The 19188-nt window shown below is 40.2% G+C and overlaps 1 protein-coding gene across 4 annotated transcripts in view; it reads right to left on the minus strand.

The window, feature by feature from the left end:
* The window catches only part of EPB41L4B (erythrocyte membrane protein band 4.1 like 4B), a 169903-nt gene that overhangs the window by 43833 nt on the left and 106882 nt on the right, over positions 1-19188 (minus strand). For 3 of the 4 annotated variants that reach the window (XM_042048630.1, XM_042048628.1, XM_042048631.1), the window contains exons 18-19: positions 13567-13692; positions 2371-2438 (exon numbers count right to left, since the gene is read on the minus strand). In XM_042048630.1, coding sequence (XP_041904564.1) covers positions 2371-2438; positions 13567-13692 — 194 coding nt within the window. The remainder of the gene's footprint in view (positions 1-2370; positions 2439-13566; positions 13693-19188) is intronic. The other variant, XM_042048629.1, reaches the window with a different exon arrangement.

The raw sequence follows: 19188 nt of genomic DNA on the forward strand, positions 1-19188 counted from the left end.
AGAAGAGAAGAGAAGAGAAGAGAAGAGAAGAGAAGAGAAGAGAAGAGAAGAGAAAAGAGAAAAACTCCCAGATAATTTGTCTCCCGGTATGAACTAACCCTTGGCTCTACTCAGATGCAATTCCTAGCAGAGCAAGGCTCATTTATGTCCATCAAATTCCACAAGATAGAGGTTATAGAGGATGTTATTGGCAAATAGGTCACACGCTGGCTGCCTGCAAAGGTGCATATATCCCTGCAGAAAGGGTAGCTGCTTGAAGGAGAAAGAGAATGGTTAGACATTGGATTAATTTTGCGTTTTTATCTGAGTTCTGAATGCAGGCTGTTAAAATTGGTCTATGCCTTAAAACTGGCTAAAATTACATCCCAATTCCCCAAGCATTGATTACTTGTATCTGTGCACCTCCAGGACACAGCAATAAAAGAATACCATTTTATTTGGCATAACTGACTGTAGAGGAAATGATGCTTGACATAACACAGTAAATAAATATTAGAAAAATATACACCAGAATCCTGCATACCAAGAACTCCAAAGTGACGTTTACAATTTTATAAGCTTGGATGTGTGTGAAAGAAAACAGTGAAATTTGCTTTGCAGCCAGCTTACCAACCTTACTTCATGCTGAATAGTGCTTTACGTCACAAAGCACACCATTCATTTACAGTTCGACAAGATGCAGCAGGAAAAAACCTATTCCAAAATGTGGAGCAAAAAGGCTTTTTGACAGACGTTATGCAGAAGTTCAGCAGAAGTGATTAAGGAAAACAAGTCTGTAGCCACATTCCCAGTCCCATAGGAATATACAAGTTAGGTCCTCCTGAACTGCTTCTGGAAGTGACAGCAAGCCAACAAAGGGTGTTGTGGCAGAGACAGTGTATGAAACCCATTTCTATTTAACAAAGAAATAGGTCACTCTGCCGTGTATGTGATGAATTTTATTAAGAAAGAAAAGAATTTTCTTAAGGAAGTTTTGTGGAAGTCTAAGAAGAGCAATGTCACAGGAGAAAAATGAGCGAGTCTAAGTATCAAACAGACTTTACAGCCTCTTGGACAAACAAATGAGAAAACCATGGCCTATCAGGTGAGAAATTTCAGCTCTGCAGGGTATCCTGAGATGAGAGACATGGGAAACTGGGAATCACAGCTGCACTGCAAGCAGTGCAGGCAATAGCTTCATCTCTCATGTCTCCTCCTGCCTCAGCACCACCAACCATCCCCACCATTCTTCTCTAGGTAGCTGCTTTCATTAAGCAAACACAGCAACTCTGCTAGCCCAATCTGATCAGAAAGGAATTTCTGAATGAAGTGGTTTCTGAAGGCTAGTGCAGATTTATCACTTTATGGGAAAGATATACATTTGAAATAAAGGTTGACAAATTTTCACCACTGTAAGTGTTTCTTTTGGAGTTCAGAATGATTTAATTTGTCAAATATAACTCATTACCCCCCTCAACTAGATTTTTCTATAAGGTGATTAAATGTCTACTTTCTGTTGCAAGAGTCACCACCTGAAAGTTATAAAACAGTATCATGAGATGACTTGTGCTCCGGTCCATATGTATATTACACATACATGAACACATATAAAAAGTAGCTACACTGACATAATTAGCTGATTATCAGGCATGCTGTAAATCCATAATATTTTTCCCTCAAACTCTCCCATCAGATTTTGACACTGAAGATGTCCAAAGTGATGGCACTACCACACACACAGAGGCAGGTGATTTCCAAGTGCTCCTGCTCTAACCTCCTCTCTAATCACCTGCTGGGAGACAGCATACTGTGCCACTCAAATAATGTTTACAATTAATATGCCTCTTCAAAATGGCCACTCCAATAGAATATTTTCCTCTATCAACAGAAGAAAAGTACAATCAAAAGCAGTCACTACAAAAGCAGCAAATGAGCCATTTTTCTGAAGGCTGTATACTAAATGCCTCTTCTTCTGCAACAGACCTTGCACAAATCACGAAAATGCAAACATAGGGATATTCCAGTTTGGACACCTATCATGTTTCTGATATAAAAGTTATGAAAACTGATTTATTTTTATATAAGCTTTTCTAAGATTGTCACTAGATCTGATTTCTTATCCAGAGCTTTTGTCATTTATACAAATATATACACTCAGTCTGATCTTTAAAGTTGAGCTTCCATCAGTTCTTAAACTGTATCTGTGTGTGTATAAAATAAGCACCATTCTGACAGCCACCTTGTCCTCAGGTCATTGCATGGTGAACTTTACACAGCAGCCTGGAGATGAGCAGATTGAACTGTAACAACAGGTTGAGATAATGTTTGGGAAATGCCTCATTACATCATACATTAATTTTATGTTTTCCCTACAGACAAGAAGCAACAGACCTTACATTAGGGTCCTGCAGACTGGAGGTCTTACTGGGATTTACAAAAGAGGTCTCTTCTTTCACAGCCTGTTAAAAGAAGGAGCCAAAGTTTAGTACAATGTCCATGCACTTAGGAAAATACAACTGTTTATTAAAAAAAAAAAATTCTGTAAGCACCTCAGAAAACTGCAGCACCCAAAATGCCTATTCTGCTCAGATTTAAAAGCATGATCTTTTTGAATTTTCATGTCCTACAGCTGAGATTCACTGTGATGAGCTACTATGTACAATGAGCAGGGCAATAGTGTAAGGAAGAGATTGGTTCTGGAGGAGAAAGAAAGGAACACTGATATTTATGGTTCCTCCAGAAAGCTTTTGAGCAGAAATCATACAAAATCTACACAGACAAACATACTGCAGTTGAGCTGTCCTTTCAATTGGAGTAGAGTAAATATTTATGTAGTCTAACTGAAATAATGATGCCAACTTTTCAATCAGTCTTTGAGAACCTAACTGAAAAATGTGATCCCCTACATATATTCACACTGTATGCACAATTCACAGAAAATCTCACCCACTACTGCTCTCTGCTAAATTACAGAGTCCTGTCTCTCATATGCCATGTGTCTGTAGAGTTGAAAATACTAGTATTGCAAAATAACTTACATGGAAATTGCTTTATCACCTAGGAAATGCCCAGTCTGGGCAGGTGTTGATATACTCTTCAACTGAGATGCAGTATTCCACAATCCATGCGTAAATGCTGGTGTGAATGCAACAGTGACCCCACAACCCCCCCCCTCCACCCCCAGAAAATACTGACTAAAGAGACAAGAGTATCTCCAAATCAGTCATGGACTTCTCAGACTGTGACATTTGCACCCTGCTACATGAATAGAAGGGAACTGGAATGGTCCCATGACAGAGGGATTTTTCAGAGTTCAGTAACTGACCCACAGTAATTTGAGGCCATAGATCCAGATCAAATTAAATTTAATGTGTCAGTCTAATCCTCTTAAAAAAGGATGAAACAGATTTCTTCAAATCCATCAAATCCAAATCAAAGGATTTTGCAGACATGTAAAAATATTGTAAATGTTATGTAAGACCTTCCACTTCCATTCAATGCTAATTTATATATTCCATTTGAGGGTACCCATAAGAAAAGAAAGCTGAGTTTCTTCTATATCTTAGCAACAAACTAAAGGAAAAATATCATAGGGATACTCAGTGCTTGGGGAAATCGCCCAAGCTGTGATAGTTTTGGGTTTGTTTTCCCCTTGTGATGGAGGGAACAAAACCCTCATCGCCACTTCCCAGATCATTATTTACCAGATCATCAGCCATGGTGGGGAGAGACTATTCCAGCTTGTACACACAATTAACTGTATGGGCAATTAAACTGGAACCGCTGGAAGCCTGGCAGAAAGTGAACTCTGTTCTGGGCTTATTCCAGCCCAGGCAAGTACCTGAGGTGATGGGTTTGAGAGCATTTTGAGACAAGTCCCTTAGGAGGAAGTTCATCCCTTCCTATTACAGTTGTTGCACTTTGGATATTGATACCAAACCCACTATCAGCAGAGAGGAGACCCTCTGACCCCATCAACAGGTTTGTCCCTCTCCTAGGGGGCTAGTTTACACAGAAGAACCTGGTTTACAGCTAGGTTACATGGAGGAGAACAGGACCAGCAGTAGGAACTGAAGAAGCTCCACTGCAAAGTAGTGCCCTTACATCTTTGGGGTTAATCTCCCTCAGGCAGAGGTTTCCTCAGTCCTGCACAAATGCTCCAGCAATTAAGGAATCAGATAAATGTGGGACATAATCACACCACAACCATCATTGTAACTCAGCCACCAAACATTTTGCTGCTAAGATTTTCAGTGACTTAGTGTCACATTATGAATCATTTTGGGATCAGGAGTGCAATTTAAAAATTTCAATAAACTTGTGGCTTTAAGAAATTCAGCTCTGCTTTAGAAAACTTTTTTTACTGGTTTTCTAGTAGCTCTGTCTAGCATAATGTTTATTCAAAATCGATTGCTTTCTTGAAAGGACAGAAAAAATTTTTTTAAGGACTCAAGAGAAAGTATTGAAAATCATTCTTTGTCGGCATAGATGAGCAGTGGAAGCAATATTTCTTTGTGCTACAGAAATTATAATGCTTTTTATAAAGCTGTTTGGTTTCTGAAAGCTGTAAACATGAATCCAGCTGTCAGAAACCTAATACAAAGTCTCTTCTTCCAAACTGATGTCTTAACAGCATTTTATTGTTAAGCCTGTCAACCTAGCTGCTTATTATGTGTCAAATTTGTTACTTCTTAAAACTATAAATTTTAGTTTATTCTAATTTTCACCAAATTAATTAATCTGCATTTTAAGATGCACTTGAACACAACAATAGAAAAGAGATTACACAGATCAAGAATGCAATGCAGGGGCTGTGACCAGTAATGAAATTATTAAAATTCCACCTACTTAAATGTTATAAGCCATGGATCTCATTAGCCAGCTGAGAGAGGCTTCGCCGTGTTAGACCCTTGGTTTCTTCTCAGCTCTGTGATTACATTACTGGTCTGTCTTCTCTGCATTGGAAGGCTAAGCCTGCATCTCAAGAAGTCATATATTCCTAAGCAGCATGACCAGCATTCTCCATCAATGAGGAATTTCTCTTGGTACTAATTTTCTGCATTATTACTCATGCTCTAGCGATCAGAAAAGACTCCTGTATCCACAAGTAAGCACTGCAGAGCAGTGAGCAAGTAATCCTACTCTAAACTGTAAGGAGAGAGGGAGCATACAGAGAAATGGGGGGGCCTGAACAGCCTCAGGTGGTGAGGCCTGCCCTCAGGGTGCCATGGGCAGGTACAGATTGGCAAGGATGGGCTCATTCTTCTCACCTTATGCCTGTCCTCCCTATCTGTGGAAACAGGCATGGGAAAATATTATACTTGCAAACCCTTCTGCAAAGGGCTTCAGCTGTCAGAAGGTGTACCACCCTTGCTTCAGTGAGGGCTTGTTGGCTTTTGGGTTGTTTGTGTTTTTCAGAAGGAGGTCAGTAAGTCATCAAGTGGCAGCCTGTTGCTTTTATCTTTCTTCTTAACACTGCAAGTCACACTCACTAACCACAGAAGGACTTCCTCAGCCTTACTGAAAAGATGTGACTGTAGAACAAGGGTTATACTTGTAGACAACCCTTACAATATAATTCCCAGATGGTTTGCCTTCATTTGAAAACAAATGCATCTGCTGGGGCCAGGATTTGTGCTTCCATTGCAGGATGTCTTCCAGCAATGGAGCAAGAGGGTTTAGACAAGGGTAGCAGGGGATGCCTGGTGGGGAATGTACGTAGAGAGCTGGGCAGAGGCTCTCACCCACTGAAAGCCCAGCACTATGTAAGAAATACAGAGGCAGAAACAAAGCATGGAGCTGCTTAGATCTTAACTAAGGAACTTTCTCCCCTCCCACAGAGGCTGCTGCTCTGAGGGAAAGATTTCAGGGCATAGCAGACCTGGAAGACTGATTTATACAGAAGCAGATTCATTTAATAATTACCTAAAGAGAAACAGGCTACTCTTCTGGCTACCAGACTGCAAACCAAATTAAAAGTTGAAACATATAATCCATCCACACAATGCCATTCTCTTTTTTTATCTGCATCAGGCCCAGGGCAAACAAAAAATCATTAATGTTCTGATTTCATATGCCATTAACTTTCTGGATGGTGGTAGGAAAAAAGGGAAAGAGTTACTTTATCATTTTAAGCATTACTTTATACTATTTAGGGACAAGAAACATGACTGGGCAGCAATGCCATTGTACTGGCTCTCTTCACAGAGGATTGCTAAGAAAAATGAGTTCCACCAAAGGATGAAAAAAGGAGAAAAGTATTTAAGTAATATCAGATTTTGCCCACAGCTCTCTAAGCCATCTACCAATGGGCAGCCTGGAGTTCTCAGACTGCTTTTCAGTCAACTCCTGAGCCCTGCTAATCCCTGCTGCTGTCTTGACAGCCAGGTCCTTTGGAGCCTTAGAGAGGGGGTGATTCTCCAGGGATGCTACACCAGACTCTGCTGAGCTTTCTAGACAGGGTGGGAACACTTTCTGGCCCATGGGAGTAATCCCATGCACGAATTCATAAATCCTGGTGGCTGGATTTGCCTAGTGAACAGCAGCTCCTTTGATTTTCTTCTGAAGAAAGAGTTAGCCCCACGACAGTGGAGGAAAGAACCTTAAAATGGGAATTGGTTGCACTAGGCATGTACCAAAAGGGAAAATACAGTAAAGACAGAACTCTAGGTGCAGCCATCTGTGATTTTGCCTCCAGTGGGGCACTGTGCAAGGCAGTCTGTGTTTCTCATGCCTCAAGCAAGTGCCATGGGGAGCTAGTGCCATCTGTGTCTCTCCTCCATCACAGGGGGCATTGCTGAGGCTCTCACCTCTACTGATCCAAAATAGGAATACCTCGGATAAGCAAAAGAACTGCATGATGGATCAGATCACTGCAGCCAAGGGGGAATGTGAGGTTCTCATCTGAGAAAGACAGGGTCTAGAAGGCTCATAGGAAACATATGATGGCTCTTATTTAGCAATTTCCCCGAGTTCTCAGTTGCAGAAAGGAAGGGTGAGCAACACAGCTTTCACATGTTTGGAGATCTTCAAAGGTAAGGAAGGAATGACTCTCTCTGCAGGGCCTTGAAATACTTCTTTATCTTGGTTCTTTATGAATCTGTAATGATGCTAAGGAGGCCTGAATCATATTTGATTTTTCAGCTCTTTATCAACACTTTTATCTTTTGTCAGCCATGCCAAAAAATGTTGGCTGATCTCATCAGATAATAGTGGCTAAGGAACACGTCATCAGGAAAAATGTTCTGCCAAGGTAAACCTACCTTGGTGATTTAATATGTCAAATGTAACTTTTCGGGCAAAAAAGCATGATGTTTATGTCTCTTGGGAACAGACTACTATGTTTTTTTCCCTCTGAATGAGGCCTGGCACCATGGGCTCTGGCAGGGCTCTTACACATCAAGGCCATTAACAGTACTTGTCTCATCATGTACTGGCACTTAGAGACATGCCAGAGAGGAGACACAGCTGAAATACCCTCAATGTGCTCTCAGAGTCTTGTGACACCACTGCCACATTTGTATCCCAGGGAATAAACTGAAGCTCTCATCAGTTCCCACATTCTGTTTACGTAAATCCTCACTCCCCTTCTGTACCTCCAGCAAGGCTGCCACATCATTTCCTCAGTTCCTACTCTGATTTTGAGGTATCATTGCTGACACACTTCTAATGAGCTGCCATGTATCATATATTTATCACACACAATCAAATATTGTATATATACCTGTGGCACCATCAAATTCCTGTAGCCTCACTTTTAAAGTTGAGCAAACCTGTTTCCACGTAGCAACTGAACACAGAGAATTTGAAGCTGAGCCATTTTTAAATGCCATTGTTATGAACAATTATAACTGATGCAATGTTACACTTGCTGCTGTTCCAGTTGAGAGTCCCAGCGCAGTTGCTTCTTTTTACCTAGCCTGAAACTTGACAGTGAGTTTATTGCTCATCCAAGTGGGTGACTAACAGCAACAGCTTTAGCAAGGAAGGCACAGTGTACATAAGGAGCTGTGGAAGCTTCCCCCACAGCCTGAACACCTCAGCTGTGACCTGTTATACTCACATAATTTCAGTTCTGATCTCTGTGCAAAGACTGTCAAATTGTGCAGTAGCTCGGTGCTGTGAATAAGGATGGATGGAGGGAGGGAGGAAAGGAGGAGAGGGAAGCAAACTGCACCTAATTCATGACAGAAGGAGCCTGAAATGCTGGAAAAGCCGATCCTTTCAAGGTACTTAAGTCAACGTCTAGTGAAACCTAAGAATTCCTCTGGGGATCCAGAAGGATTTGTTTAAGTCCTATTATAAGAAAGATCGTATATGATTATAAATCCTCAAGTGTCTTCCCCTCACCTACTCTATTTTCATTCATGACCTGATTAGGGTTTGAATCCAGATCTCCTTAAGGGAATAAAGCTCCAAAGACCCAGCTTACATAAAGACAGTGGATTTTTTCTAGAAATACATGGCAAAAGCATCTGGAGTTTGAAGATGACAAGTCCTTACACTGGAATCTTTCCTTAAAGGAGACAGAACACTAAAAAAGACAAAGAATCGTCAAAAATGTAGCTACGACAGACTAGCACTGTGGATCACCTCACTTATGCACCTTTTCTACCATAAATAATGCATAGACCCCACTCTCATTTACACTGCAGCCATGGCTTGCATCTGTGTAGAGAGCACAGGATGACACGGTATCCTGCATGACCTGAGGTATTTTCTGTACCATGGTCCAGTCCTTTCCTCAAGGCAACTCTAGACAGCACAGGCAACCTGCTCTTACTCACATATTTGCAATACTTAAGGCAAAACGACATGATACTGGGCCTGTACTTGTTTCTAGGACAGGGAGGAAAAAGAGAGATGGCTATCGACTCTGGCCTAAAAATTTACATGTGTATAGGCTTGTCAAGAAAGTTAGTGTGTGAAAGGAGTTACAGAACTGAATGTCCCTTTGTTCAGCCTAAATATCCCTTTGTTTACTGAGAATCAAGGCAGGGGAATCAATGGCTGGGTAACCCAAACCTGGCTGACTGAAGATACCTCTCCCTGGCCAACAGTTTCCATTGGGGTTGAAAAGGGAGAAACAAATGGGATTTTTTAGGCTCTTTGTAAGGAACCCTGCATCTCCAAACCACCTTTTCTCACCACTTTTTTTCTCAGCAAACAACCCATAATGTTCGGTGAAGAACAGCTCAGTAGTAATGTCACCTCTATTTGTCTTCTATAAACTGCATTGCAAAAAATGTACCTGCAGAATGAGCTTGGCCTTCCCTTGTCGGAGACAAGGGGAAGATGCGAGTGATGCAAAAATCAGCTGTAGTAGAAATCTGTGAGAAACGGGATCCTTCCCTGTGCTAACCTGCTAGACACACATCAACCCAAGGATTTAGGAAAGCCTGGGTAACAGGTGCAGAATACAGACACCACTTGTGGATGACAAACTACTAGAACACAGCACACACTGCCTGCCAAAATAAAAAGCCCTGCTGAGATAGCTGTACATTTGGTCAGGAGCCTGTGCTTAATTTTAAGGGTAATTGGGATTTGTCCGAAGCCAAACTGGATATAAATAGCAAGTGAAAGCTGCAAGTATCTTTCTTTCATCACTTGGGCCTTGAACTGTTTGGCAAAAGGGACTCTTTGTGATACTAACAAGTCATTTCTGCTCAATCACAGCATATCAGCACTGACTCATGCAAGCTGCAAAGGGGTTTTAAATGCCAGGGAGAGCTGGTCTTTTGTATTCTGACAGCTCCTTACTGCTGCTTTATACCACTCCCTCTCAAATGAAGAGTCTGGAATATATGCAAAAAAAAAAAAAAAAAAAGATATGTCAGTTGCTTCACAGTGTTTAGGGCTCCCCTGGAGCTTAATTATGTGGGAACTCTGACATGTAGTCTGTCAGCTAAAAGGTGGCAGATCCCTGTGGCACAGTTTGAGAGGTGTGTTGTGAAACATTACTCATTTGCTCTTGCCCTACAGGTAACTGTATGGCATGTCCTGCGCAAACCACAGGTTCCCACAGCTGTGTGTGGGTTCCTCGCGTTTCTCACCTCCCTTGTCCATGGCAGTCAGCTCCTAGATCCAGCTTCCAGCATCCCCATGCACACTGCAGCTTGATTCTACCTTTAAATGAGTGGCACATAAATATTCCCATCTTCACCAAATAAAAAAAACCAACCCTCACTCATGTTAGTTTTCTGCTGCTCTATAAGTCTAAAACACAAGCAGGACGAAGTGATCAGCACCATAACCTTACAAATTTTGAGTCCCTTAAGTCAGGGCTATAACTATGGGAGATGTATTGTCCCCTAGGAATGTAATAAACAGCTGTTCAGCACAATTCTGAAATGAAGCAGCACAGACACAATATTCCAGAATATATTTTCAAATGTCTAGCATCATTTCCCCTGGTTTCATTCTGTAAATCATAAGAACTGGAATAATTTATTTCTAAGGCTCTCTCTTGTGTTGGTGCCTAGCTGCCATTAAAAAAAAAAAAAAGAAAACTACAGCAAATTTCTGTCCCAGCTTGCATTTTCCATTTGCAAACATTTACTCCATTCTCCGAATTAACAAGGAACAGCTTCTTCTTCTACTACATGCAGGAGGTGCTTTCATAAACTTGTCACATCCTGATGTTAGTAGCATATGGTATTGAAAATATTCCTACTGCTTGAAGGGAGAGCTGTTACAAATATTTCAAGCAACAGTTTGTTAATTTTGGATGCGATCCTATAGTGCACCAATATTTTTCTCATGCTTTTAAACCTAACCATAAAATGAAGATGGTCCATGAAGTTTCAAAAAGGATGAGTTAGACCACAGATTTTTGGGGCCCTTAGAAGAACATTTCCTTTCAAATACCATGTGCATAAGACAGACTGTTTCTTTCTTTCTCCTTTTACAGATTGGAGGAGCAAATCCTCTTTTATTTTTTCTGCTTCTTCTTATTTTTTTGTGCTATCACAAATTATGGGAATAACTGTGCTCTACACGAGGAAAAGCAAGGCTGCCTTGCTTTACAGCTTGAGGAATATAGGCTGTGCCTTTGAGAACCTAGATATATTTCTTGCTCTGGCTGCCTAGTAAATTGAAATATGACAGTACAAAAAAGAAGAGATGAGAAATTGGAGTGCTACAAGTAAGGCCAGAAGGCAAGACTTCTCGGGGATGTAATATAGAACTGGCATCAAAAGACAGAATTGGGCAGAGGATAACATCATTAGTCCTCCAGATATACTGAGCAGCAAGATATGTCAGATGGGGTCAAAGAGGGGCAGGATCACAGCCCTGGGGGAATACATTGAGTTAAATAGTTGTCTTCCATGAAGAAAACTATTCCTTCTCTGCTCCCTCGAAAGGCTTCTGTGTCTCTCAGCAGGGTAATTCCATCCCAGCCCACTTTCCCCAGAAGATGACTGAACTGGCACTGGGAAATGGCTTAGCTACTGGTATTCAGCTAGTTATTTGGGGGACTGGGGGCAGGTAGAGAAGATAACTGGGTGATTTTATGGTATTTGATATGCTGGTTTATCAGGTCATCCTGTAGCTGCCTTCCCTTCTCCCGTCTTCTAGATGATAGATGTTGTGTTTCTACTGATTCCTTCACCATGAACACTTTTCCTACCCTTTTCAGTGCTTGTGTTGCCATAGCTTCTTACTGTAACAGCTGATCATTGCCTGGTCTCTGCCTGCTTATTTTTGCAATGTATCTGAGAAGGGTGATCTTTCATAATTGACAGGAGGGGAAATCAAGTGCAGAAGAACTCATCTCTAGTTACACAGGCAATTTTGTAGCTAAGCAGGCAGTTGAATGAGGATTTCTAAGATTAAGGTGACTTCCTAATTTACTGGTTATAAATTTTAAACCATACTTTGCCAACACTGAAATCTTCAGAGATTTCAATCTGAACCGTAAGCAGTTATTTTTCCACGATGTATGCTACACTGCAACAGTCTTCTTTACTTTCCTTCCCCCGAAACAATAGGATTTTTCTCATTGAGGCCAAGTCTACAGACATCTACTTAATCCAATCTGACTTTTAGAGCCTTGTGAAAAACAACACAGGCAAGAAGGAAGAGAGGAATGCTCAGTTTGCTCTGAAAGTTACTTATGACACAGCAGCAGCTAAAGAATATGGTTATGGAAGAAAAAGCAACCCAAGATGGCTTCCCTTGGACAGCCTCAGATGGAAAAATTAAGGCAGGGCAGGTCAATTGAGAGATGCATACATTAAGCACATTTCCTATCTTGCCTTAATAATGTTGTATTCTGAATGCAGCAGCACACACTGCTTCCATCCTCTAACTATCCAGTCAAACATCACTATTAAGCATATTCAGGAGAAAGAACAAATATGAGAAGTATACCATGACATCCTGTAGAAAAGGCACACAGGAAAAACAGAGGGTAAACCCAAGGGGAGATATATGCTACATAAAACACAGTTGATAAAACACAGAATTCAGAGAGGTGAGAGAACTGCTTTAAGCAAAAACTAAAAGAAAAAAAACACCCAAAAACTCCTTCCTCCTCATGCTGCCAGATTTACGGTTTCTGCTATTGAACTCTAGGGCAGTCAGAATAACCAAATTTTGATACTTCCTTAGATCTAGCTAGACCAGATATAATCTAGCTCTCAAATGAAAGATCTGCCAGGGAACAACAAATACACAAAGCTGATTGGTAACAAAGTCATTTGCAGGGCAAGTTGGCCTGGTATGTTATTGTGAAAAGAAACAAAACAATGGAAATACCAACATAATTTGTGTTCAAAGAGAATAGTGTGCTCAAGAATACCACAGGAACTGGGGATAAGAATTATAGCAATCTTTCTACCTCTATATTTGTTCCTAAAACATTGTATTTGGCTTTATTTTTTGGTTCTGATGGCATTATCTTTTGTCCACAAATTGCACTTGAAAACAATAACACATTTTAGGTTTCAATAGATTTACCTCTGATTGGGAAAACAATTTTTTTTACAGTCATTCTATTTTAGCATCAGTTTTCAGTTGCATGGCATCATTAAAAGAGTGCTTTTGAAACAGGATGTATCTAATGTAAACACTAACCAAGCAGTGAAAATAGAAGCTTAAAATTTAGTTAAAAGCACATGAACAAGTAGGAAAACAAAAGATTAGCTATATTTCACACTCAGATATGTAAAGCTAATCCCCTGAAATAAAGGTTGAATCTGTATATACTGATATTATCACTGGAACAGTCTTAACCACAGTGTCCATGAGTAGTGGGTAGCCTCAGAAAACTCCAGAGGTTACTCCTTCTCAGCTACAAAGTAAGTAAAAGCTACAGTGACAAAACAGAGATTTCCTGAGGCCATCTTTCCTATTTTCTCAGCCTCTCTTGGATGTATTAATCACGTCAGTTAGGATAAATTTCCTACTTCCACCATATCAATCATTTTGAGTTACCTGAAGAAACTGCAGAGCAGCTAGAGAACGCTATGTCAATGTGCACACTTGACTAAAAATAAGGTGCTTCCTCAGGAACGATGTGATTTTGGAAAACTGGTGAAAGCTATGCCAAAACGAAAAAAGCAGAGTATTAACACAGATTACCTGGGCACCTACTCTAAAAGCAGCTTCCACTTGAGCTTTGAGGATGTTGCACTTCAAATGGTCAGGTACAGATGAAGGTGACACAGGGGCATGAAGAGTCTTTTCCGATACCTTCTTGTCTTCAGCCTGTATTTAATAAAAAAAGCAGTGACATATATTAGAAAGATAAGTTCATAAAATGATCAAAGGTTCAATTATTACTTGTAATAACTTGATTCAGCAATGCTGGCTAAAACTTCCATATTCATACCCTGATAGATACATCTTAGAAGTTTTCAAAATATTTAATGACTTGATACTGTTCAAGTATCAAGTCATTATGTTCAAGACAAGAATAGCCCCAGGGAAGCCTGAGTAATAGAAGCAAGAAAATGATGTGGAATGAAGATACATTAAAAAAGCCCAGCCAGGCCCTGGAGTGGTTGTTCAAACCTGTGATCACTCTGAGGAAGCAAAACACTGTCTCAAAATATCCCACAGCAGGCAGAAGAGCAAACAGCAAAACTATAGTGACCACTGGCTTTTTACACCACCCTTAAAATGCAAAGCTTTGCAAATTTAGCCAGAGAAATGTGAAGGAATCTCCACTTAATTACATGCTAAGCAAAATCTCCTTCATCAGAAAGAAAATAAAAATCAAGAGAGTTTAAACATTGCTGATGCTGTTTCCACTTGATGTCAATCCTTTACCTACGTAGCAATCTGAATCAGAAATTTTGGCCTCAGGACAGCTAGTTTAGTGTCCTGTTCAAACATGACCTAAAGGTTTTGTGCCTTGAACAAACTATATACAGCAGAAATGCCACATTAATAAACTTCCCAAGCAGAAAAGGAAAACAAAAAGAAAGACAATGTAATACTAATATGTCAACAAAGAGGGCATGAATGAGACCACGATTGCAAACATGAACTCTTAAACAATCCAACTGCAATGTGTTACATATTTTTAGAGAATAATTGGGCCATGGCATAACAGCCATTGCAAACTTCCCTATTCTTCCTGGAAGTGAGCCTTGAATTACAGATGAGTAACAGCCTAGATTGTGCATTCATTTTCTGCTCTCATGGCTGAGAAGGGTGAGTGGTTGTATACACCCAGAGAGAAGAGATATGTAATGCTGTCATTCAGATTTCGGCCCAAACAGGTACAAGGCATCAGTACACCAGGTCCAGTGATCCTTGAGGCTCACCTCTGTCAAGCATTTCAAGACAGAACCAATCATTTTTTTGCCACTGAAATTACCATATGATTAGCCCCTTAACTTCAAAATCTGTCTCCTTTATCCTCCCTTCTGCCCTCCCCCACAGCATCCCACTGGCTGATGGTAACTACAGTCTTACTGACTCTTTTCTCAGGTCCTCGAGCAATCACAAATGGGAATATCAAAATTCGGGGGACTCTTTCTGCAAGTGGAGCAAGTCACAAAAGCAATTGTGTTGCCTGAGGAAACTGTTCAGTAAACACTGGGGAGGGAAAGAGCCAGACCTTAGCAGAACGCTGTTGAGACTGCAAGATATTTATGTGTAAGCAAAGTTGGTCTAGCAGCCTTCTGCATCCAAAATGCCATAGCTGCCAGGTATGATTTTGAACAACTGTCTGTTAAAGGACTGCTCATCATGAGATTTTTTTTCTCTGGCAAATTTCTAATAATTCTTACATGTTTATTTGTCAAGCTACATTTACTTTTTTATGAGGAAGATATTTTTGGACTTCCCATTCTTCCCAGTCTCCTCCTCAAGGAAAAAGAAAATACATAAAATGAAAAGTGACAGTGTCTAGATGGAGCAACTTATGGAACTGTAGTCATCTATTCAGTCTTGAATGTAATAGTAGTTCAGCAAGTATATTAAAAAAAAAAAAGGACAGGAAATCCAAACATGAAATATTTGATTGCCATAGGTGTCTTTTCTGGGATACTCATGAAGCTGAGAAGTGCAGATAATCAAAAGGACAAAATTATTTGCAAAGAAACCACAATATTTACTTCACCAATATTCTTGGTAGACAAAGTGAAATACTACACATTTTAAAAAGGCTGTTTTTACTGTCAACTTCTATGTGTATTGATTTCTAACAGCAGAAAAAACAACACACTAAGCAGTGGCATTTCTAAAGGCCATGCAAAATCCCACCTTTGATTTAACACTGTTTACCAATTAAATAACATTTCAGTCAAGCAAGATTAAACAACTGTATTTTACTTGCTATATCAAGACAACGAAGGCTTGTTTAGGAGACAAGCTTGTTTCATAACCTGAAATGTTCCCAAGTCCCATCCCCCTGTTATTCAGATGGATATAGACATTTTTCAGTCCTATTGTTCTTCCTCCACTGCCCAATTTTCCCACATTGACGAAGAGGAAGATAAAAGCTCCCAGGGCTGCTCTTTAGCTGGGAACCCTCAAAAGATCTAAATATCCTGCTATATTCAGTATTGTGCAGATGACTTCATTTAATGGAGATCCCAGTGTGATATCTGATGTGCAAGTCTCACATGGAGATTCTTGAGAGGCCCAAATGGTGGTGGTGGCTGACCTGGTTGAAAGAGGAAGCTGCTGCTAGAGAGCGCACACTTCCCAGCAGCCATTCCTGGGTATTCAGCTCTGCTTTAGGCCTCGTTTGGGTCACACTTCAAGGGTTTCACCTTCAAGCAAGCAAAATTTGCTTTGCTTGCACTGCAACAGGAGCAGCAGCATCTTTAGTGACTGGTCACACATAAAGAGCAGACATGGCTGCAACTGCTGCTTGGCCTCGTCCTGCTCACCAGCTGCTGAGCCAGCAGCCAAAGGCCACCACGTCCCCCTGCCCCAGTGGAGATGCTGACTGCACACAAAGCACACATGGGGCTTGGGAGTGCTCGGCCTGACCCAGGCCTCCTTTAGCTTCTGAACATATGCCAAAGGCCTCTTTGCCAGCCTGCCTTGGCAGTGACAGCCTTTTTTGCCACAGAGCAGCACATCCTGAATCATTGCTGAATTCTGCCCTCCCACAGCTGATTAGCTGAGACTGTTACACACAGAGTCAGTGTGTAACAGTGACTGAGCATCCAGATGAAAAGTAAACTCTAATCACAGAATAAAGCAGCACCTCCCCATTGCAGACTATTAGCACCTCTAAGCACCTATATAAGTTCTTATTTTTCCTTCATGTCACTAATTTTTACATATAGCTCGTTCATCCCCCAATTTAACTCCTAAAGCATAACTGTCATCAAGAATGCAAAAGAAAATAAAATATTTCATGGCTACAAAAGCACGTGTAGAATCTTCCGTGATTTATTTCACTAGTTTATAAGAAAATCAAAGATCTAAAATCTGTCTCCTTTAGGAATCTCCACATACTATTGCTACAAGAATGAAAGCTGTATTCTACTTTATTTTGCTGTATAATAAATAAATTTTACATTTCCAGAATCCTCACTGCTCACAGTATAAAGACAGCAGCTAGGTGTTCATCTGTTGAGCCAGGCTGGCAGTTATTAACATTTTTTTCATTGATAAACTCAGAGTGTTCTATTTGGAAGTGATTAGAATGCTAAATGTGGCATGATGTTAATGAAACTTCCTATTTTATCATTTTTTATTACACAATCCAAAAGAATCTTAGATGCCTCTTTCAAGTGAAAGTCTTAGAGTCAAATTGGCACTTGAAAGAGATAATCTTCTTGCTTAGAATTGCAATTTAAACTCATCCTAAAAGGTTTAGAAATTAAGAAAAAACCCATTAGGATACCTGATAACACTCCAGTTTTCCATGTCCAATTCTGCTGATCTCAATAACAGCAATGTGTTCACATTGTTTCACCACTAATGCAGAATTTTAGTTTTTCATAGGAGAACACTAGAGAATTGCATTTAAATGGAAAAAGTCAAAGAAGCTCAGATATATACACGTATAAAACTAGAGACATTTTTTTCTTTTTGTAATTGAGGTCTTACATTTGCTTTTCTCCTCCCAAACATTTACTTTAAATTCAATTACATTTGCTGATACTAGAACTGAAGGCAGATTTGTAGAGTGTTAGATAATGATGACATTGACTTTGGTTTGCAAAGCTAAGTGAATATTAAATACACATAGAGAATATAAAAATAGTTGCGTGAAACACAGCAATACCACTCCTGTACATAGCATTTCTATGCTCTGCTTTAAAAGGTTGATGCCTTGTTCCACATCAAACTTTGTACCAAGAGCAAGATTCATGATCTTGTGCCTCTGTGAATTTACTGATAGCCTCTTCTTAGCCAAACAGCATGTTTAAAACATGTATTTGACTAGAGATAACTGAAGAATAGAATGAATATTTTCTTTAGGAACGTGGGTCTATTTTTGTTGCTAGCCATCGCTAGTAGTGGGAGGTAAAATTTTAACAAAGACAACACAAATATATAGGTTCTGAAAGCACATTAGCTATGTGAGGTTTCCTGGGACTCAACTACATCTGCAAATGGGCATGGAAATCTACAGACTCTTTTGCCCCTTTTTCACCAGGAAATGTATTGCCTTTTTTCCATGGGATAGCTAACACCAATTACAAACAGATACCACAATGATAAGACCTATACAATAATGTGCTATTCTTATTTGAGGCAATGTTTACAAGCAAAAACTGCATCTTCTTTATTAGGAAAAAAGTGAAATTGAAAAAACAAACAAACCAATCAGTCATTAAGCTGTCAGACACAGAACATTTTCCTCAGGTTAGCTATTAGTTGGTCTAATGAAAGATACAACTCCCAATACATCTTGTTATGCTTATATCCTCGGAGTAAACCTCTTTAATTCTTGGTATCAAACTTATTTTATAAAATCCTATTGCTCAATATTATTAAATCCTACCTCTGTCATTGCTAGCTTCATGACAGTCTTACAGGACCATGGTAGCCATGTTTCCTGAGATATACCCTCTGACCCATGTATCACACAGAAGAGTCTCAGGTACATCAACAAGGTGAGTTCGTTTTGTGGGTTTTCTTAAACTACAAATGATTTTTGGAACCCCAGTGGCTTTAGGCATTGCTGCCATGCAGGGAGCAGGTAGTTCCACAGATTTTTGCAGGTGGTATCATTTGGAAGCAGACAATCTGTGTAACTGGGCAGCCTGATAACATATTCTTGCCCTGGTGGCAAAAGGCCATAAGTTTTGAGCAGAGTTTGCAAAGATGTTAAGGCTCATCAGGCTGGCTCTGTCTGAACCTTTCTCAATCTGCCTGCAGCTTTGTTCTACCAAGTTTAGCTGTAGCAGCAATAATTGCATACAGAAAACAATAGCGCCAGTATTCTTTGCAGAATAAGGTATTTATGACTCTAACACAAATATGTAGTTTAAAGCGATGTAGGGCTGATATGAAAACAGGGGCCTTGAGAAGGGAAGAGACAGGACATGCTGCAGAGGAGCGCTGACATGGAGTGATAGTGCAAAAGGCACAGGCTGGCACTGGGGACCCATGGCTACAAGCAACTCACCAATGGCCAGTTAAAGTGCAGGCCTGAACCTGGGCAGAATTTGGTTTAGGGGCAATGAGGAGAGTGAAGACATAATATAGTAGCATATATATGTAAAAGCCAGCATATACAGTAAATTTGGGTGTAATGTGAGGATGTAGATCAATGAAGAAAGA

Source organism: Corvus kubaryi, unplaced genomic scaffold (assembly GCF_017639235.1).
Source record: "Corvus kubaryi isolate FWS band 111438036 unplaced genomic scaffold, C.kubaryi_AGA036_p1.0 68, whole genome shotgun sequence".
NCBI classification, from domain to species: Eukaryota; Metazoa; Chordata; class Aves; order Passeriformes; family Corvidae; genus Corvus; species Corvus kubaryi.